Source organism: Quercus suber, unplaced genomic scaffold (assembly GCF_002906115.3).
Source record: "Quercus suber isolate HL8 unplaced genomic scaffold, Cork oak 2.0 scaffold_503, whole genome shotgun sequence".
NCBI lineage: Eukaryota > Viridiplantae > Streptophyta > Magnoliopsida > Fagales > Fagaceae > Quercus > Quercus suber.
Window position 1 is genome coordinate 45,449 of NW_027069952.1, and position 21,925 is coordinate 67,373.

Sequence of the window (21,925 nt, forward strand, 5' to 3'; positions counted from 1 at the left end):
TTCTCACATAAAAAATATATAAATATTTTTATTAATTTTATAAGTTTTTTTCATGTGAGAAAAAGATATAATGGCATGTTTTTAAAACATTTTTTTAGGTATATTTTATAAATTTCAGTCCAATGAGTTTTTTTCATTTTTTTGATAAAAGTCCAATGAGTTATTAAGAATACTTTATGTAATCCTAAAATTATGGCGCGCGCATACACGCATATATATATATGCGTGTGTGTTTTCACAAATAATTTAACAAATTTTGATATGTACATCCTTTTTGTGTACTTATGTATAGACAATTTTCTATATAGTGACAATCATTTCTATTTGAAATTTATCAATTTTATAATTTAGAAAGATATTACAAATACAAAATGACATGACAATTTGTAGGGTTATAAATTTGATGATAAGTTCTAGCATTATTTTTTCTAGGAATTTACGCCTTAATAAAATATATCTGTATACATTTTATAATTGGAAATAAAATATTGAATCATAACATGGAGAGAATCGTATTATGTGACAATGAAAAAGCTAAGGATGATAAGGAGAGAAAGGGTGACAATAATTAGAGTTTTTCTATGATAATAGATTAATTTTATATGTGTCACTTTTATTTGATATCTAGATCTAACACAATATTCTATCTAGAATAATGCATTTAAACTATTTTTTTCACTGTGTGTGTGTTAAAAATATTTAGTATTCTCAAAAAAAAAAAAATCAAATCAACTGAAATTTTAGATTGGAATTTTTAGAATAGGATCTTCTGAATTACAACAATGTCAATATATCAATTCCATCAATATCCGTTAGAATCTTGTTATTAATCCACCGAAAGTGAACAATTTTATGTCTACAATATTTTTACAACAAATCTTAAGTGGCAGGTTATTACTGGTTGTTATTATTGGGGCAAAAAAGTAATCTTAATGTTAGTTTTAAATTTGAACCAATAACAACTAACCACCTGTGATTTGTTGTAAAAATGTTGTAAAATTGCTATAGACGTAGCATTTCTCTATTGAATATCCGTTAAAATCTTGCTATTAATCCACCAAAAGTGAAGTCACTTTGAATAGAAAATAGATAAAAGAAAATTCATTTTAAGTACATTAACAGTGAAAGAAATTAAAATGTTATAGACCATATAGAAGGGATACATTAACATCAATGTAATATTCAAAGGTGTTAAAACTTTTGAAAGTCAAGAGTTTATCAATTTAAAAGCAACTTCAAACTTAAATATTGTAAAGTACATTTTATCATAAATATTAACATTTGTTATATGACTATGGTGATGCCTGTATAAACGATGCCTTTAAACCTTTTTTTAAGTAAAATCAATAAATAAAAATAATTATACCTAATCAAGCTTGTGTCCAACACGCATACTACTTTTATTCTAAGAGACAAAAGTATCTTATGCATAATTAACGCTATTCTCACGTAGAGACAAACCGCAAACTCCATAAGTGAGAGTAGCATTACATATATACGATTTCGATATAGTAACTAGTAAATACTAAATACCTCCTTATATTTTGGCTTCATTCTCCATTTTCTTCATATTTCATAATACGACTCAAAAAGGGAAAAAAATGACAATCTGATTAATTACAAATCAGTGAGCGGACTCAAAGAATAATTATAGTATCACAAATTATGTCATATATTTTGTCACAACTGTTTTATACGATAGACTGTGATTAATTATCTGTCATTATCACATAAATCTATTTTTTTCTATTTTTTTAATAGAAATAATCAATTTTTTTTCTCTTTTTTGCTCCAGTACTCACAGTATGACACAGAGGATAATTATAGCAATTATAGTAAAGTTTTTTTTTTTTTTTTCTGAAATTATAGTAAAATTTTTTAAACCACCCAAGGTATGTAACTATTATAGTTTTCAAGGCTATTGAATTCTTTGTTGCTTTCGTTATCTTTTGTTGTTTTGTTGAAAAAGTGTCAAACAATATATCCTTTCTGATATCAACTGTCATATTGATATACAAATTAGGTGATTTTTATGTTGGTATCTTTACAAAGACAATAGTATTAATATTCAAAGCCTTTATGAAATTAAGCAGTGATTCCAAACTATGGGAATTGGGCTCATAATTGTGACCCTTATATTTTGAGCTACAATTTTTTGGAGCAATTTAGTTCTGTAAGCACGCAATGCAACTACATTGTCATCTTAGTGCCTTGAAATCATCTCAATGGATGGATAGGCCATGAATAGCTTTTGCTAGGCTGATCACTAGGTACTGGCTAAAAATGTTATTTGTGTTTTTCTAGCATTTTCTTCATAAAATTTTTATCCGATCATGAACTCAGACTCAAAGAAAACATTGTATTGATGTAGAATTTCAAATTTATAAATCGCATTTGTATTTGTTACTACTTTTGATTTGATTTCATGTTTCTTAGATTAGTGAAGCTCCATTTCATTGTTCATGTCTTAATGTCATTGTTTTGCTCCGATTGGCTTAGTTTTTAGCAAATTACTTTTCATTAAATCTAATCTTACTTTAGTTTTCCCTAGTGTATATATAGTGGACAATGAACCAGAAAGATAACATGCAGTTAGGGTGTTCAATGCCAAATTTTCTATGATGTGTTGATGCCTGCTCTATGATATAGGTAAAATTTTGAAGTCATGTAATTTACAGTTCTAGCAATAACTGAAAAGTGATAGTTAATATCTCTGTGAAGATCAATTGGAAAAAGAATAGTCGTCTTTGGCAGCTTTGATATACTATATGTCAGTGTTACTAAAAGTGCAAAAAGTTTTTAAAAACAATATATGCCTTTTTATCAACAAGGCTCTGTTGTTGCAGTGAAGCCATCTTGGAATTTTCCCAAATAATGTTCTTGTTTGGGGATCCACTTGCGCTGGTGGATGCTTTACCATGAAGTTTGGGGAGGATCTATCATTTTTCTTCAATTTATCTTCCAGAAATTGGAGAGAGAAAATGGAGCCTTGACGAATCTTTTTCAATCTTTGAACCCATTCATATAGTCAAATTGAATGATAAGAATATCAAGGTGTTTGTGAGTTCAGAACCTCAGTTTGCTCACCAATTAGTTTGCAGTTTCTTTTACTAAATAAGGCATTTTAAAACCATACCAATTTTCATAATTGGCATTTTAGAACTGCAATCTCCACCTAGAACTTATTAGGGGAGGAGGTGCTAGTATAACTAGAGCTCATTGGGTGAGATCGTGGGTTCAAAGCCCATCGGGTGTGTGCATAACTTACCAATCAAAAAAAAGAGAGCAAAAATTGTGTATAGAGGTTACAACTCTTTGGTCTAGATTTTGCCCATATGTTCATTTATAATGATTGTTTATTATTATATTTAAGAACATATCAAATGATTAATTATCCAAAAAATTCAATAACATATCATTGTGCAAGTATGTTTTATAGCATAAAGGGACTTTACCTTAAACATCATTCAGTTATGAAAAAGGCGTTTGTTTAAACATTCAATGGACATTTCACTTTTTCCATTGTTTATATTGTTAGAAAACATGAATCCAAACCCTGGATTTTTGAGATGCGGAATACAGAAAATAAAGAAATAGAGAAGATCAACGCATGTGCGTGTGTGAGCTCGCACGTACACACTAGAATTGCATGGTTCACCTAAAATTATTGCTGTGGCCATGGAGTTGCTACAGTTTTATTATGACAGCTACAACAAAGTTACAGGGTTCATAGCATGCACATATATATATATATATATATCCTATTCAGCTATTACTAGGGATACATGCATGTGTGAAATTAGAATAATGGGCTTAGGCTTCTAATACATTGTCAAATACTGAAAATGTCATTGAGTTTGTGCGATTCAGGGTATTTGAAAAATGTCATGAATTTTTCAGGACAACAGGAACCAAGCTTTTATCACTTAAGTCTGTAATTTGGAATAGGGCCAGGATGAAAAATGTCAGCTGCACTTATTAGAGAAGGGGAAAAGGGGGGGGGGGGGGGGTGAAGGGGGGCGGANGGGGGGGGGGGGGTGGAAGGGGAGAGGAATGTCGGTTGTTACTAATAGTTGACAATGAGATATTAACAATTGCTATCCTATTATCCTATAGATGGGTGATCTTTTCACTTCTAATTTATACGCAAGAATATACATCAAACATCAAGTGACAATTTTTCATTCTATGTTGTTTTCATCACAACCAAGCTATACTTACAATTTTTCAGCTATGCATCCTCAACATATTAACAGGGTTAGCTACTTTGTTCTATCCAAAGTCATACTCTACTCCCAAAACATGTATTCTTTTCTACCATTCTATTCTATCCAAAGTCATACTCTTTGTTACCGCCTTAATTGGCAGGTTCTTTTTTACTACTATTATTAATGGTATTTTAGGTCCTCCTTTGACATTTTAATGAGTAAAACATAAAACATGGGATTATATGTGTGATTTAGGGTCAAGAAAACATAGGATTATGTGTGTGATTTAGGGTCAAGAAAACATGGGATTAACTGCAGACTCATCATGAAAACATGACAGATCAGTGTGGCATGTGTAGTTGCCTTACTTAACTAACATCTACTACATAAAACCAGCATCCTGAGTCTTGGGATGTGGTCATCTTTTTCTTGTTCAACGTTGTCAGTGCCTTAGCACACAACTTCTCTATAATCTACTATTGCTTACTGTCTGGAAATTTGTTGTCCATTTTATTGGATAAACCTACAATGATGTCACCTTTCCCTTCAACCCCTTTCTCAATTTGTGGAGGAAAAAGGAAAATAAAAAAGTGGGGTGGGGTGGGGGTGTGGGATGAGGATGATTATATAATTCTAGGTAATTGAGATAGCATCAAGTTTTGGTTGATCATGGAATAGACTGATATGACATCATTCAGGATTTTGCTCTCCTTTTATGTGAAAAGTAAAGTATGCCTCTTAAAACCAGCATTCCCCTTCAGCAAATTGAATCAGAAAACAGAAATTTGAGATCTTTTTATTTCATTTGCTGTAGTATTTCTGCTTTTTATTTATTTGATTATTTGGTTTATATTAGCTTGGAAATTTGGAATGACACTTTGGCTATGCCATATCTGTTCCATACTTTTCTAACTTTCAGCTTTTTATCTTCTTTGGATGGTTTGTACAGGTTGCATTCAGGACGAAGGTCTTTCACCCCAATATCAATAGCAATGGGAGCATTTGTCTTGATATTTTGAAGGAGCAGTGGAGCCCTGCCCTTACCATATCCAAGGTTTATTGTTTTATATCTAATGATGCATTCCACCTTTTATATATAAATTCAAGGTTTATTTGAATGTTCTATAGAATATAGCTTTCCTCTTTGTGTTCCACATATATAAATATATTATGGATAATCTCCCAATCTGAATCTATCATTTTGTATGGGGCCATAAGAAAAAAGTGTGAACCATTGTTGAAAGGTGATAGTAATGTATGGCAAATTGGCAGTCAAATAGTATTTTAAAAATGATCCCATGCCATCAATTTTTGGTAATGGTCGTTCTTCTCTATGAAGGCCCCACTAGACGGAGTATTCCTCAATTGCCGTTTCCATGTGTTCAGACAAGCTATGTAATTGTTGCTATAGTCAAATCCTGTTTGCCTTTTAAACTGAAACTACCTTATTACCTGAATGACTGATCACAATGGCACACTTAACAGAATTAATTAAGGGTTAACCTGAAGTTTGTAAAGTCAGTAGCAAATCTATCTCTAATTGTCTACTCTGATTTTTGATTGAGGAAACTTTATGGATGCATTGGTATTGTGTGTCTTGTCTTGTTCCTTTGGTGTTCATATTTGGTAATTGTGGTAAATTTGCATTCCTAGGCTGTTGTATTCATATTCATTTCTGAACTACTTGGGTGAGTACATTTTTGTGTTCATCTCTGGGATGTTTTTCATATGAAGCTTCTTGTTACATAATCTTTTCACTTTCCTCCTATATTACTGTGTTAAAGCTTGGGGTTTCTTGATTTTTTATGTTCAGGTGTTGCTTTCAATCTGTTCACTTCTAACGGACCCAAATCCTGACGACCCTTTAGTGCCGGAAATTGCCCACATGTACAAGACTGACAGGAGCAAGTATGAGACAACTGCAAGAAGCTGGACCCAGAAGTATGCTATGGGTTAGTAATGCTGCTATGTGAGTGTGTTTGAGAGTGATAGGAGGGCTTATTTCTCAATGGGCTTTGGTCTTTTAAATTATTAGAAGTTAGACCTTCGTTGTGTGCCATGCACGCGGGGGGGCATTTGACAAATGACCAAGTGAAAATAATGTACCTTTCTTATTAATGTTGTAACTTGTAATTGACTTCAAATATCAAACTTTCATCGTCCTATTCACAACCTATGCCCAAAAGAAATCATTTCATTCCACAACTCATTTACTTGGCCTAATTGTAACATAAAAATATAATAATAATAATAGAAGGAAAAGCAATATCTAGTCTTAATATGAAAGGTATGTTCAAGGTCGAAGAAGGGAGAAAAATATCCTTACCAATATTCAGGTATTTGACGTACTCGTGTTTTCAAAGAGGACATGCGTCTTGTGAATCTAGCTTTTGCTGGTCAGCACAATTTGAGATCTTCCCGGAGTTATTTTCACCATCGGGTTCTGCTATTGTCCTTTTTATTTTATTTTAATATAATTTAAAAAAAAAAAAATCATCTTTTGTGCTATGGGGGCAACAGAATTTTCAGCCTATCAGATATCTCCAAAATGCTATGCCAATTATTTCGACAGTACAAGAGTTTTACTCCTGCTAGTATGCTACATAAGAGGCATTTTTCAATTACTTCCAAGACCTTTGATATCGATCTGGTACATAAAACGAGTGGGTCCCAAGTCTGAGAGCTCTTAATAAGTTTTCTAATTTTCCATTGAGAAGACAGAACAATTAGACTGGATTTACAGTTATCGTCAATATACCGAAAATTCGTGGAAAACAAAGACTAGGGTTGCCAGAAGTTGGTTCTCAAATTTAATAATGATAACTGTCTCTAGCTTCGTTTCAGTAGAAATGAGAAAAGCTGGTGAGACAGTAAATAGACCCATTCAAGGAAAGCCAGAACTTGGTCTTCTTTTAGTCCATTCGTGTTGTTTTGATAAGGATGGGTGGATTGAGGTGAAGACAACTTTGCCCAAAAGCGAGTCAGTGTCACCAAATATATATATATATATATATTTTTTTTTTCTTTCATTTAAGTGCCTAAATACTCAAATTCATGGATTCCGGTTAGTGCTACTACTAACTAGCATATTTGTTTCTCGAACCATTTTGTTTTTTTTGTTTTTTTTTGAAATCATTAAGGGGAAGGAGAGGAATAGATAAATATTCATAGGTGTAAGCTCCAAGCCCACTCCAAAAGGACAAATAAAACTCGCAGAATACTTTATATTGCAAACAGTTTTGTAGTCTTTTTTTTTTTTTTTTTGGGTAATGAATGATTATAATTATATACAGATCATCTTAAGAGAGTTAAAGAAGGTCCAGCCCATCTCCATCTTCCAAATGAAAGACCTTGGCAGAAAGAAAGGGGATGAGGATAGGTCCGTCCAAGTTACAAAAGGCCATCCGACAAGCAATATTTTGTTAACCAAAAAAAAAAATTCCTAGCAAAGGAAGGAACAAAGATAATACTTGATCTTGGAGAAGAATTCTTGCAGAATGGACCCTTAGAGGAATCATGGAGTTATTTTCAAAAATCATGAATTGATAATTATATTTGATAGCAAGGTTGATAGCTAACAGAGAAGCCAATGTTTCACAACTTGAGGAATTCAAAGAAGCAAGAGACTAGAATTAGCAAAAAAAAGAAAAGCATTTCTAATATCACTTTTGCAAATGGCAGCTAAAACAATTTTAAGTTAATGTAGTAATATCAACATTAATTTTAATCTAGTCTGATTGTGGACGTTTTCAATTTGAGGGAGGTAGTATCTCACGTGCCTACTTTATGAAATAAGATATTCACATCTTGTGAATTCCACATGTCTATGACTCACTCCATGAAGCGGGCGCATAAGATGTAATTCCTGCCCAAAAATAGTGGGCTCTTCAACAGAGTGCTAGGCTCGGAGATGGTCCTCGTAGTATCCCTCGGATATGGAGAAATGTTCTCAAAGATATTTTTTGTCTTCAAAAATCAAAATATTCTTTACTTTCATTAATTGTAAGTTGCAGTGACAGTTCGAGGAACTCTATTTATTGGGGGAAAAAATAATTGTATTTGGGCTAAGTTAAAGATCTTAGAGCATGCGTTCTAGCACACCATAAAACAGGTAGCTGTATCGGTATAAATAATGGCTTCAATCATAGATTTTTACAATAAATTATGGCTTCAATCTAGCTGGGTGTTCCTTTGTGGCCCATAGTTCTGTAATGAATTCCTTCGGTTGCTTCATGCCTCAATCTATCCCACGAGGCTAATAGTGACAGTGTACTGTGTAATTCTTTATTCAATTTGTTTAAAACAAAGTTCGAACTTGCTCCTAAGATCCATTGCTGGATAGGTCTGCGTCATAAATATAGTCTAAAACAATGTTTGGATGCATAAAGATCTCTCAATAAAAAGCCTAGACAGATGAAAAATAATAATTTTGGGACTCAAATCAATTTTATCCTCTGAAGACAAAGTTCAAACCTAGTTGGTATCATAATAAATAATCACTTATCCTAAAAATTTAAATATTAAAATTTTTTCATAAAAAAGACTACTTTTCTGGGAACATGTAGGGCTACAAACCAAAGAGAAATGGCTACTGTGTTTATAAAAATGAATCTATGTGCCCACATCGTTCCAAAAACTTGTTTCAAATTTTCAGTAGGCTTTTTCATCATCTCAGGCACGGAAAAGGTGTGTAATGCTCCCATATAGGCCTTTAAGAATTATAATCCAATCACTTTGTTCACTTAATTTATTCAAAGTCAATACCTATTAGCCATGTTCTAGAATGCCTAGCTATTAGAAAAAATCAAGGGTCGGTGCCAGTTTCTTACAGATCCTATATGGACTCTCATCTTCTTGTCCATCGTGAAGAACATGATAAGTAATGCTCAAAACTATAACTTGTTGACCATAATGTGATACAGTTGAATATACGGTACTTTTCAAGAGTTCTGAAACTCAATTACTTGATGTTTTTAATGAAATTATAAAGAGTTCAAAACCCCATACTAACAACTATTGAATTATTAAAAAAAAAATAGAATTTATGGTACTCAATTAAATATTTCTGAATTACTATTAAAAACTGGTATTTTTGACTCATTTAGAAACTTTTAAGACCTATCTATCTAATCACTAATATATTAAAGTCAAAGTTTATTAAACTATATAAATTAGATTATAATGTTATGCCAAATTTCATTTCAATTATATTTCACATACACTCTATTTTTGTTTCAAAAGTTCTCCAATTTAAACTATTTCAAACTAATTATCCAATTTAAAATTACTTTTAGTACTTCTGTTTAGTTTAAAAAAAAAAAAAAAAACTTTTAGTCCATTTATAATTACAAATGTACTTTAAACTAAATTGAAACTTATTTGTAAGGACTCAATTTGGAAAAACTCTCGAAAATCAAAAGGAAAATGATCCAATAAGCTTAAACAATACATTTTTAGAGAGTGGGTTTAAGAACTAGGCCCTAACAAACGGACAATGTCCAAAACAGGATTCACATCCATTGAAGGCCAGCGCGCCAAAGTTACTCATCAAGGTCTCTCCTCGGCACCGATCTGAGGAGCTTGACAGAGGTCCCTTCCTTTCCTCTTTTTCCCTCCCCCTTTAACTGTTCTGTTGGTTTCCCTTTTATAGTCCTCTTCTCACCATCTCTTTCTTCCACTTGTTGATCATCCATGCGCTTCCTCTCTGACCGTCCGTCCCATCAGCTGCATTATCAGTACTCATGTGATTTGCAGTGGCCAAGGTTGCCCTGTCCAGGAGTCACATCTCCATTAGTGTGGTCAAAGGGTTAGGTGAGCGTATTTATTGTGGAGGTGACAACTTGTCCTGGGCTTATTCCCCCACTTGGTATTGGTCTCGGTCCACCGAGGACAGGGTCATCCTCGGCAGGGGGTCCTTACAGCTTAGGCCTTTATACAACGTCCTCGAGTGATTCTCCCTCCTCGGTATGGGCCTGGGGCCGGATGTAAAATGGGCCGAGGCTACCAAACTTTTAGGCCCCATAATAGCCTCTCAAAATCCTATTGTCCGTATTCTCGGACGGGGAGGAGGGTTTTGATATCCCTGGGCCTTCTTCATGATTCGCCCAACCTCGGTTGACGTCAGCGTTGGAGTCTTTTTGCCTACCCAATGTACGTTTCTGGCGCCTCGATATTCGGCTCGCGTTTGCATTAAATTTTTGCGGCTCCATGTTTCCCACGTCTAACAGTGTGATGGCAATCAATCGGTGGGGATTTCCTGCCTTTATGGGCGGGAAGTTCCGCCTGGTTAATTTTAATTGGGGATATAAATACTCATTTGAATCGCTTGGCTTCCTTATTTGTACACTCAAGAACTTCGGCGTGCGCACACTTTGAATCTGGTCCAATCTCCACACTGACCAGCGCCCCTTTTCAGCATAAAGAGTCTGTCTGAGGAGAATCTCCCCATTTCTGTAAGTCTCCTTCTCTCTGTAGCACAAACTTCTCTCTAATTCCTTTTTCTCTTTTGCTTTCTCTCTCTTGGGTCTTTGAGTCGTTACTAGGGATGGGTAAATTTAAGAAGTTAGTTGAGTCTAAAGAGATGATGGAGAAATTCATTGCTGATTACGGGATACCCCATAATGTCGGCTTGAGGTATTGCGAGGAAGGAGAGTGGTATATCAAAAGGAACGAGAGCGAAGTTGTGATTCCCATAGTTGCCTTCGTAGAGGAAGGCATGAGAATTCCTATGGGGCTAGTAACAAGCGGTTACCTTAGGCATTTTCGGCTAGGTCCTACCCAGTACGCTGTTAATATGTTTAGGATACTAGGGTGCGTAGACGCCCTGAATGAGAAGATGGGGTTGAGGTTAACCCACCACGATGTAAACTAGTGCTACAATCTTCAGCACCTGAAGGGTAAGTCATACTATATGAAAACAAGGGACGATAGGGTTCGGCTTATCCAGTGTCTCCCCGATTCTAGTAAGGGGTTGACTCAAGATTTTCTCATTGTGTCAGGGGAGTGGCACGACAGTCTCCACTGCCCGACAGTAGAGGGAGAGCCAGGTAGGGTATTCGAAGTAGGAGATGGTCTTGTTTCTCTTTTTGCAGATCCGCATGCCTTCACGCGTCATTTTCACCTGGTCAACAAGCAGGACTTGGAAGTCGTTCTTAGGGTGGAGCTCTTTCTGAACGAGACCGATAACTAGGTTAGAGTCGCCCATAAAATCTTTGGATGCAATCCGGCCTAGAAGTCGTTTCCGGTCCTGAAACATGTTATCAGGGCTCGTGATCCTCGTATTGGGCAAATCACTGTGGTAGAGGACGAGTTTTCATTTTTCAAAGGAACTTCTATTCCGGAGGGCATCCCGTTGTTAGGTTCTTCCTCGTCACATCAAGCAGCAGAGGACAAGGAAGAGAGTTCGGAGAAGGGGGGAGAAGTGGTCAAACTAAGCTTATCTGAGGATGAATTTGGTGCATTTGACCGAGCCGGTCAATCTGAGGATCCCTCCGGTGACCTGGGGGACCCCCATTTATCCGAAGCTGATCTTCAGCCCCCAAGGGTTGGTACTCAGGCTGAGATAGGTTCCAAGAGACAGCCCCAAACCAACCTTCTTGACCTGCTTGAGGGCAAGTCTGGGAAAAGTGTGCTGAGGGGGTCGCAGCCCAAGTCTCCTCCACCTCCGCCCAAGCCTTCGCCTGCGCAGACCAGGTCGTCCTTCATCTCTCAAATCTCGAACTCTCGGCTTGAATCCTCCAATCCAAAGGGAAAGAGGCCTTCCAAGGGCAAAGACCCAGTGGATAAGGGCAGATCCCATTCTTCTCCAGAGGAAGGTGAAGCCCACTGACCTTCTAAACAACTGAGGATCGGTGGTCAGCGTAAAGCAGAAGAGATCGTCCAGCAGTCCGAGCCCCAAGCCTGGCTGCTCGTTGCCATGCTCCATGGACAACCTTTGATGGATGACGCTACTCTTCGGGATTTCTGAGGAGGCGAGAGGGCTCGCGTAGCCAATGCCCTGGAGAGGTCCCTTCTCCTCCCCGTCGACATGGCTGAGCTTGGGAGCATGAGGGGGCAAGAGGTTGCCTACAACCCTTAAGAGATACCTAGGCATGGTAGGACCTTTGGTACTTGTTTATTTTGTTTGAATTTTATTGCCTAGCACCTATCTTCCCCTTAATGGTGTATTTGATTTAATTGGCAGGCTATCCAGGCTGTTTTTAGGCTGGACAAGGAGGCCGACAGCCAAAGTAACGCTCTGGGGCAGGAGCGCGACGAGTTCCTGAAGGCTGCAAGTACCCTTAAAAGATCTGAGGCAGATCTCAAAAAGGCGATTGAAAATCTGGAGGAGATGACAAGGGCTAGAGATAACGTGGCTTCTGACCTAGCCGCTGCTACGAAACAGGCCAAGGTCCAGACGAAACGTTTGCAAGATGTCGAGGGCCAACTGCGGGCTGCCTAAGAGGATATAGCTGACCTGAAGCAAAAGTTAGCCAAAGCGGTTGGGGCGAAAGGCATTGCCGAGTACGCTAGGGACAAGGCTGTGAGGGCTAAAGAGGAAGCTGTGTTTGCGAGAATAGACACCAAGCGTTCAGTAGAACAGGCGGAGGAAGAGACCTTTGCTAAGGGGGTGGCTAAGACTGAAGCTACCCTTAAGGCCCAAGTTCCTGAAGTGTGCAGGCGCTTCTGTTCCCAGCCTTGAAATGAAGCCCTCAACCAAGCAGGGGTTGATGCCTCGTCTGACCTTAGGAGGGCGGAGAGAGTGTATTTACCCCCTACAATTCTCAAGGTTATCCCCGTTACTTCTGAGGCAAATTCTGCTTTGCCAGCGGCAGGTGAAAGTCAGACCAAAACTGCAGAGGACACACCTTCAGCTGACAAACCTGTCGAGGAGGTTGAGCTCCATGGAGCGTTGGAGGGGGCAGGAACTGCGGTCAAGAAGTGCCCCAGGGTATGGTGAAGCCTCTTGCTGACCCCCAAGCCACACTCGTTGTCCCTCAGATCCCTCTTGCCATGGAAGGGTCCTCTGAAGTAGCCCCTCGGAGGTAGGGTCCCGAGGTGTGAGTCAAAGCCGTCCAACAGGCTCCCCAAGACAAGCTGTCCACCGAGTTGGGGGAGTAAGCCATCTCGTTGGACTAACCCGTTTTGATGGCATGGACCATCTCCTATTTGTTTTCTTTTTCATTTCATTTCGCATTTTGCCTTGGCGACATTGTAACGGAATTACATACTTTCTATTTGAAATACATATTCAGTAGTTCGCTTTTAGTTCTTTGATTGATACTTCCTTTTACTTGTTATACTTTAATATTTCGCTTAATACCTTGGTTCTGTTCTGGACTTAGTCTCGTGAGACAATTAGCTTTCCCTCAAGTTTGAATCCGAGGACCATACCACAACTCAGTTCTATTTGACGCTTTTGTTCTTCTGCAAGTAGTTAGCTTTCCCATAGGTTTGAGTCCTTAGACCATGCGATACCTTAGTTCAGTCTAGTACCCAGGTATATTTGAGTGGTTAGTTTTCCCATAGGCTTGAGTCCGAGGACCATACAAGTTCTTGGTTCAATCTAACACTTCTGTTCTTCTGTAAGTAGCTAGTTTCCCCATAGGTTTGAGTCCTTGGACCATACAATATCTTGGTTCAGTCTAGTACCCAGGTATATTTGAGCGGTTAGTTTTCCCATAGGCTTGAGTCCAAGGACCATGCAAGGCCTTGGTTCAGTCTAACACTTCTGTTTTTTGTAAGTAGCTAGTTTCCCCATAAGTTTGAGTCCTTGAACCATGCAATACCTTGGTTTAGTCTAGTACCCAGGTATATTTGAGTGGTTAGTTTTCCCATAGGCTTGAGTTCGAGGACCGTGCAAGGCCTTGGTTCAGTCTAACACTTCTGTATGGGATGAAGGAGTTTGTCCTCGGCGCTTGGAATCTTACTTTTGGCATGATGACGGCCTCGGCCTTGCTTCACCGGAGGTGGGCCATCCTCAGGCCGGATCCTTGACCCCGCGGTGCCCTGGGCAGGGGTGCTTCGGACTTCTAACCTCACGTGTGGCAGTAACCCCGCCTTTAGTTCAAGTTTCTGCCCTCCTCAACTACGAGGAGTCCTCTGACTATTCGCGTTCTGCACCTGACGTTTCGATGCGCGAGACGCGCTCTCATTAATATCCTCATGGATTGATGCAGATCCAGCGGTCTACGGTCTCCTTGAAATTTGGTTAGGATTTATGCCGCTGATAACCCTTTTTTCGAATTCTGTGTGGATCAATTCCCACCAACCTCCATCTTCTATATAAGGCTCTCCGTGGGGAAACGTCCTTCCACACTCCATGAATCTTCTAACAAAACAGGAAACACGTCCTTTCAGCTCTCCAAGCCCCTTCAATAACCCTGCCAGGATTGTGATAAGAGTTTGGAGAAATGGGGTGGCCTTGGATGGGAGTGAGGGCACACAAACCAAAGGTCCTCCTTCCTCGGCCGAGAGCCGTTGTGGCTGTAGCCCGCGTCAGACTTCCGGCACGGCAGAGTTTGGGCGTCATCTTGCTGGTGTCGTGCGTGGCGGTCAAGAGAGAGGTCCCTGAAGTACATAATGCTCTTCTCCGGGGCGCACCCATGCCTGCCCTTCAGACTGGCAGTGTCTCGCGCCTAGCCTATCTGTCGGTGGAAGCTCGCTAGATTACGTCATGTCTGGTGCCCGGGTGTTGCTGTCTCCAACGGCCAACCACCGTGGGGCTGGGAGAGAATCAAAGGAACATCATGGGGAGTAGTCGTCAGGCGCCTATGCATCTGCTCATCTCTTCTCGTCGGCACCATCCGCAGCGGCCCGGGGGTTGTTAGCAGCCTTAAAACAAGCTTGCCTCAGCCCCCTTCCCTAAAGTTAGTTTTAAAACAGGCCCGTCTGGGCCTCTGTTTATATCTTGTATTTACTTTTCGATTAATAAAACGTTGCGATGTTTGTTTCCTTCTCCTATTTTCTGAATCTTTTACTTTCCTGCAACGATCATATCTTGTGCAAAAGTGTTATTGTTGGTTGTTACTTCGTTCCCTTTTTTTTTTTTTTTTTTTGAAGTCGGGATCAGTGTCGCTGGTGGTGACGAAAAACTACCCAACCCTGCGCAAGCCCCCAATGGGGGAATCGTTAGCTGTTGCACCTACTAACGCCCTAGTTCTCCCCACAGACGGCGCCAATTGTAAGAACTCAATTTGGAAAAGCCCTCGAAAATCAAAAGGAAAATGATCTAATAAGCCCAAACAATACATTTTTAGAGAGCGGGTTCGAGAACTAAGCCCTAACAAACGGACAACGCCCAAAACAGGATTCACACCCATTGAAGGCCGGTGCGCCAAAGTTACTCATCAAGGTCTCTCCTCGGCACTGATTTGAGGAGCTTGACAGGGGTCCCTTCCTTTCCTCTTTTTCTCTCCCCCTTTAACTGTTCTGTTACTTTCCCTTTTATAGTCCTCTTCTCACCATCTCTTTCTTCCACCTGTTGATCATCCACGCGCTTCCCCTCTGACCGTCTGTCCTATCAGCTGCATTATCAGTACTCATGTGATTTGCAATGACCAAGGTTGTCTTATCCAGAGTCACATCTCCATTAGTGCGGTCAGAAGGTTAGGTGAGCGCATTTATTGTGGAGGTGACAACCTATCTTGGGCTTGTTCCCCCACTTGGTATTGGTCTCGATCCACCGAGGACAGGGTCATCCTCGGTGGGGGTCCTTACAGCTCAGGTCTTTATACAACGTCCTCGGGCGATTCTCCCTCCTCGGTATGGGCCTTGGGCCGGATGTAAAATAGGCCGAGGCTACCAGACTTTCAGGCCCCACATTATTTTTTTAAAATAATTTGATAGATACAACAAGAGAGGAAGAATTTAAACTCTGAATGTCTTCATTGAAAACACTATGAAATATCAACTAATTGAGCTATAAAACTCTTGATAATTTGAAACTACTCCACCTCATTAATAACAAGTTCTAATCTATTATTAAAACTTATCATTATCTTAATTATAAACTTCAACTAAAACTTAAAAAAAGAAAAAAAAGAAAAAAAGGAAAGAGGAGGTATAAAGTTTAAACTTCAAAGGAAAATTTAACATGTTCCAAGTTGTGGCTTTTCAACAGATTTTCATAAGGATTAAAGGTTCATGGCTTATTATATATATATATGTGTGTGTGTGTGTATACATATATATAATGAAGAAATTCACTGTATGACAATTTTAAAACATTTCATTAGGAGTGAAAAACAAAACTATCTTATTTTCTCTTTACTAAAATGGATCAATTAATAATAAATGATTTACATACTTACTAAATAATATCCTTACAACTTACAAGTGTAAGGTTTTATTAAGAGTTGAAAAAAAAATTCAAAAAGAAATTTGTTTAAATATATATCTAATTTTATTTACGTTTATAGGTACACCTATGCATAAGCAAAGATTTACATGCTAGTTGGGATAAATATTGAAGGAATAAATGCAAATCATTAATGGCATACAATTATCAAAGAATTTTTACAATTATCATTTCCTTCCCATTATGCTTTCCAAAACCAGAATTGTCACGTGAAACTGTGTTTCATACGAGCTTCTATATCAAGAATCAATTCAGTCAAGACTAAATCCATTAATGTATTTGCTCCAAATGCGATCTCAATTCCTTTTGCCATATTCGATATAGATGCAACATGCAAGAACATGAAATTACTTTAACACATATAGTAATTGAGTCGGTAATATATATTATCAATATATGTATATATATATATATATATATTTTGAGTCGGTAATGACTAATGACCCGGAAACTAAGGAGTCAAAAACAGTGACCTGTATCTGCGCTGCACTTTTAATAGGGCTTTCTTCCCCATAAAATGAAAAAGAGAAAAAGGCAATTGAAGCTTAGTTGTATATCTCAGTTCAATACTATTTTTCTCCTATGGGGCACTGTGACCCATGTCTTCTTATGTCTAACACCATTGCATTTGGAGCATTCACTCAAAAAAGATTGGTTAAATTTCTTAATAATAATATAAATGTATCTTTCTCTTTCACATTCACACTCACCTTTCTTATATATAAAAATTGCACGGGCAAACCATAATGCATAAATAAAAAATTCGAACTCAAACTCGGCAAAGGAGTCGTGCACACGAGTTGGAAAGGACCTTGTCCCTGAAAATATGGTCTCCCTAATTTCTAATATTAATCACCATTAATATACTTTGAAGGTTTTGTCTCTATTTAAAGACAAGAATGTGACACTCACTATCTGACCCCCACCTGAATATCTCACTAATGGCAGTGATGTGGTCATTGTTGAGTCGCCACATGGACACCTAGCTGTTGCTTAAGTGGACTTGTCTAAAGTTTGATTAGTTTTATCTTTTTTTTACAAATTTTATTTTAGGGGTCAAATGATTCACCAATCATTCCTAATTTATTAATCTTATCATGCATTCATTCCAATCATTCATCTTCGCTTTTTAGATTAAGATCAGATTCCCCTAATCAGTTGCTTTTTTTTTTCTTTTTTTCTTTTTTTGTGTGTGTGGAACTTAAGGTAATGTACAATGGTACAACTAGTGTATTCATGTTAATTTTTCTAAGGATTTAAGAGTAATTTACAATATACAAACGATTAAGAACAAATTTGGTCAAGAACATTGTTACTTAATGGCATTGCCTTGGCTTCCATTAAGAAAAACCCAAGTTCAAATCCCTCTTCTCATTCGGTTTAAGCCCAAAAAAAATTCATAACTCACAATGCTGTTTGGGTTCATGGGATGAAAATTAATACAATTTGATTTCAAAATTCTTGGGAGAAAAAAAAAAAAAAAAAAAAAAAAAAAGAAAATTAATACAATTTGATTTCAAAATTCTTGGGAGAAAAAAAAAAAAAAAAAAAAAAAAACAGATTCTCAAGAAAATTTTATTCCCAACACAATTCAGACAAAACTTGCATTTTACGCCAACAAATTTTTCATGCTATTGTAATTAATGCTTTAGAGGGAAACGTATTCTTTAAAAAATAAAGTTGCAACATTCAGCCAAGAATTATGAAATTATTAATTCTGCTGAATAATGGTATGAGTAATTAATAATTGTGAGCAACGGACCTAAACCATTAAAGAGACCACTAAAGTGTTGTAACATACATTCCATTCCAGCATGCTTTTGTCCCCCAGTGTTGGCCACCTAAACCCTCAATTTGAGGCCTAAGAAATCACTTTTCCATAACACCCAAGCATTCATTTTGCAACTAGACTATCTACTCCCCCAGACAGAAAGGGAGGAAACAAAAAAGAACTGTAAGACTAGTTTTACGAATTCGGTGGACCTGGGACTAGGCCCTATTTCATAATTCATATTAAAAGTGTCAATAATTCTAAGACCACGTCATTTCTTATAACGATCCAATGCGGCTGACTGCGAGTGATGCTAAAAAAAAGTTGCGAGTGAAAGTAACAGTCATCTAATTATAGTCTGCCATATAAGATAGTTGTGAGAAATGAGATGCTAAAAATTGTAGTCTTAAAATTATTGAAAAAGTGTTGTAGTTGCATTACATCTCTTTTAATTAGTTAACTCGTGAATGGTGTGTTACATAATCTATTAGTTAACTTGTGAATGGTGTGTAACATAATCATGTCAATGATGAGTTCATCTCAAAGTAATTTTGTCTAGCTTGAAAATATTTAATGGTCATATATATATATATATATATTTTTTTTTTTCTGAGAAGTAAAAATAGAGGTTTTTATGGTCATATTACACCCCCCGACAGGGAGCCAGTAGCCTCGGTCAGGGAGTCCGTAGTCGGTACCCGTTCTATACCCTTTGTGTGGGAGTCATCTCACATTTTGTGAGTACACCTCACCACTAAATTTACCCACCAACAAAAGCCTGTGGGCAACAAGACTCGAATCTAGGTGTGTTGCACGAAACGTCCGATCCTTACCCACTTAGCTAAACTCTCGTTGGCTGGTCAAAAAATATTTTAAGTCAAAATAAACGTGGCCTAATATTGATTATAAGGGTGGTATTGCTTATTATCCTCTATAGTTATCAGTATAAACGCGGCCTAATTCTGTCATGGAGTTCCTAGAATTTTATCTATTTGTTTTGAAATAAGTTGATTGATTTACCACGTTATCACTTATTTAAATAGTAGATATCAAAATAGTGACGCCAACCCTTTTCTAAATGTTTATGGCTTGTCTTCAAAAAATTAAAAAAAAAATGTTTATGGCTTGATTAAATAGAATCCATTTATTTCGAAATAAATGGATAAGATTTTAGTAGTTATTATAATAACAAATAACTCACTTTCAAAAATAATAATAAAACTCTTAAAGACAAAAAATTTCACAATTATCATCGCTATCAATGTAAGAAGTTATTTATTAATTCAACTATTATAAATAATGTTATGAAATATGATTTTAAGGAAAGAAAAGATATGGAGAGAAGAAAAAAAAATCATATATTTTGGTGGGAAAAAAATTGAAAAAAGAAAAGGAAAATTGAGGGAATGAATTTTCATGAGAACCATCATCTTTCTTTCCTTCCAAATTGGGAGGAAATGAGAAAGTAAAGGCACATATTCCTTCTTCTTCTTTTTCCACCTTTACTTTCTTTTCTTTTCTCATTTTCGAGATATTATAAAGCTCTCTAAAGAATCACGTCATTTGTCCATTATTCCCTTAAAAAATTTTACTTGTTTAAAATTACTGAGTCAGTAATTAATTTTTATTTTTAAAAAATTTTAATTAACAATTTTAAATAGGTGAAAGTTTTTTAATGGAATTGTAAACCACATATTTATCCATCATGTGGATCTTATAATTTCTTCTCATTTTTTCTCTTTTTTCTGTTTCAACCTTTTTGCCGAACACTGTAAAAGAATTTAGAACGGTTTTTTGGAAAAAAAAAAATACTAAAACCACAATTTTTGCTAACTTATTAACATGGCAAGTTATATGTGGTAGAGTAAAAATAATAGATCTACTGCTCCTAAATGACAGAAGTATTCTTTGATCATTTCTTTTGACAATGACAGTCTCTTTCTTTGGTGATAATATCAAACTGAACGTAACATGCGGCAGACACGTCACCGTCACATGACAATGCACACGTGTCGTGACGTGTCGGTCATGGGACTCGATAACCGTGAACGCCGACTGTTACGGGACTGTTCAAAAGCTGATGTGTCTGTGGGGCCCAACCGTTCCTGCCGGTCATTTACTGTCTTCAGCTTTCGATACAAAACCCACCCACCCGTTCATTAATTAAAGAATTATACTAGTATATGTAGTAACATTTTCAACAAACTTTACTTCTTTTTCTCTCTTTCTTTTTTCTTGGGGGGGAATTTCTTTATTATATGATCTTACATTCAACAATTAAAAATTTCCATTCTTTAATCTTTATATATAAACAACTCCATGTCTCAAAAACTTTGAAGATTATATTGGATTAGTTTAATAGCTTGGTGTATTAGTTTAGACACATAAAAGTATGAGCTTTTGCAAGATTCCTTTTAGCTTTGTTGATTAAGAATATAAGATATGCCATAATCTTTGTTTTGTATTTTTCTAAATGACTGATAAATAAAATTTCATAGGAAAATAAGTCAATCCTCCTCTTTAGAAATAATCTCAAGTGTTCCAAAAATTAGTTAAGTAAATTTTCATAACATTTTCCCGAAAAATAAAATAATGCTAGAATGTAATACGATTATTTGTATTTGTTATTTTATTGGAGTGGAAACTGTGAAATACCATGTTATTTATATTTTAAAAATACATATTGTATGTGAAGTTTAGAAAAGTATATTTCCAAGACTCTTTTATGGGACCTTCATTATATATATTTCATTAGTACTCTGGCTAGATAGCACTTATAGCAAAATAATTGGAGGGCTTTGCATGTTAAATCCGATAAGAGATCCTGTGATACTACTTAGATTCAAACTGTTTATTGTACACCACAACAAACACTTTGTAAATAATTAAATAAATTTCCAAGTCTCATGATTATTGGACAATTTAATTTAGGATTAATCATGATAAAATTAGAAGTAGTATTGATGATGCTACAAAATTATACCACCTTAAATTGTCCATATGGCTCGTCTACAGAAAGAGAAGAAAGATAAGGAAAATGAGGATAGCCAAGTTGTCTCGTCCCTTATTTGGGAACGGACGAGTAATGTCTCGTCCGTGGTTCCTTTGGGGCGGACGAGGATGGTCTCGTTCGCCACAGAGGACGGACGAGGAAAGCATGGTCTTGCCGTGGCTCGTCCACCCTTAATTAGGGATAGACGAGCCAAGCATCCTTAACCAAAAAGGATCGAAACCTCCATTTGCTCGTAAAGGGGCATCGGTTCAGATGAAACGACGTCTAAGGAAGTTGTGGAAGTTACCTCCGATTTCGGTGAACTCCTTGACAATAGGAACGGTTATCAAAGCCAATAACCGTTCCACACACTATATAAACGTGATCCTGCGTAAAGGTAAGGGTATTCGAACATTTTTTTTACTTGGGTCCTAGAGAAGGAAGAAAACACTTTAGATATTTCTCCTCTCCATTCAAGCCTTCTAACTTCATCATCGGAGGGTTATAGGCCGGCCTCCACCGGTCTTCACTCTGATTGGTTTTGGTTTTACAGGACCCAGTTCTCCAAATTGACGAAGTCTGAAGATTTCCAACCCACTGATCTTCCAGTATTATCA

The 21,925-nt window shown here is 37.0% G+C and overlaps 1 protein-coding gene across 1 annotated transcript; it reads left to right on the top strand.

Moving 5' to 3' along the window:
• Positions 1-500: 500 nt before the first annotated feature.
• LOC111991667 (ubiquitin-conjugating enzyme E2-17 kDa-like) lies at positions 501-6,380 on the top strand. Its single transcript, XM_065763353.1, has 4 exons — positions 501-558; positions 1,870-1,892; positions 5,158-5,262; positions 6,022-6,380. Exons 1-4 carry the CDS (start codon positions 501-503, stop codon positions 6,163-6,165), a joined length of 330 nt encoding a protein of 109 aa, XP_065619425.1. The 3' UTR covers positions 6,166-6,380.
• Positions 6,381-21,925: the final 15,545 nt, after the last annotated feature.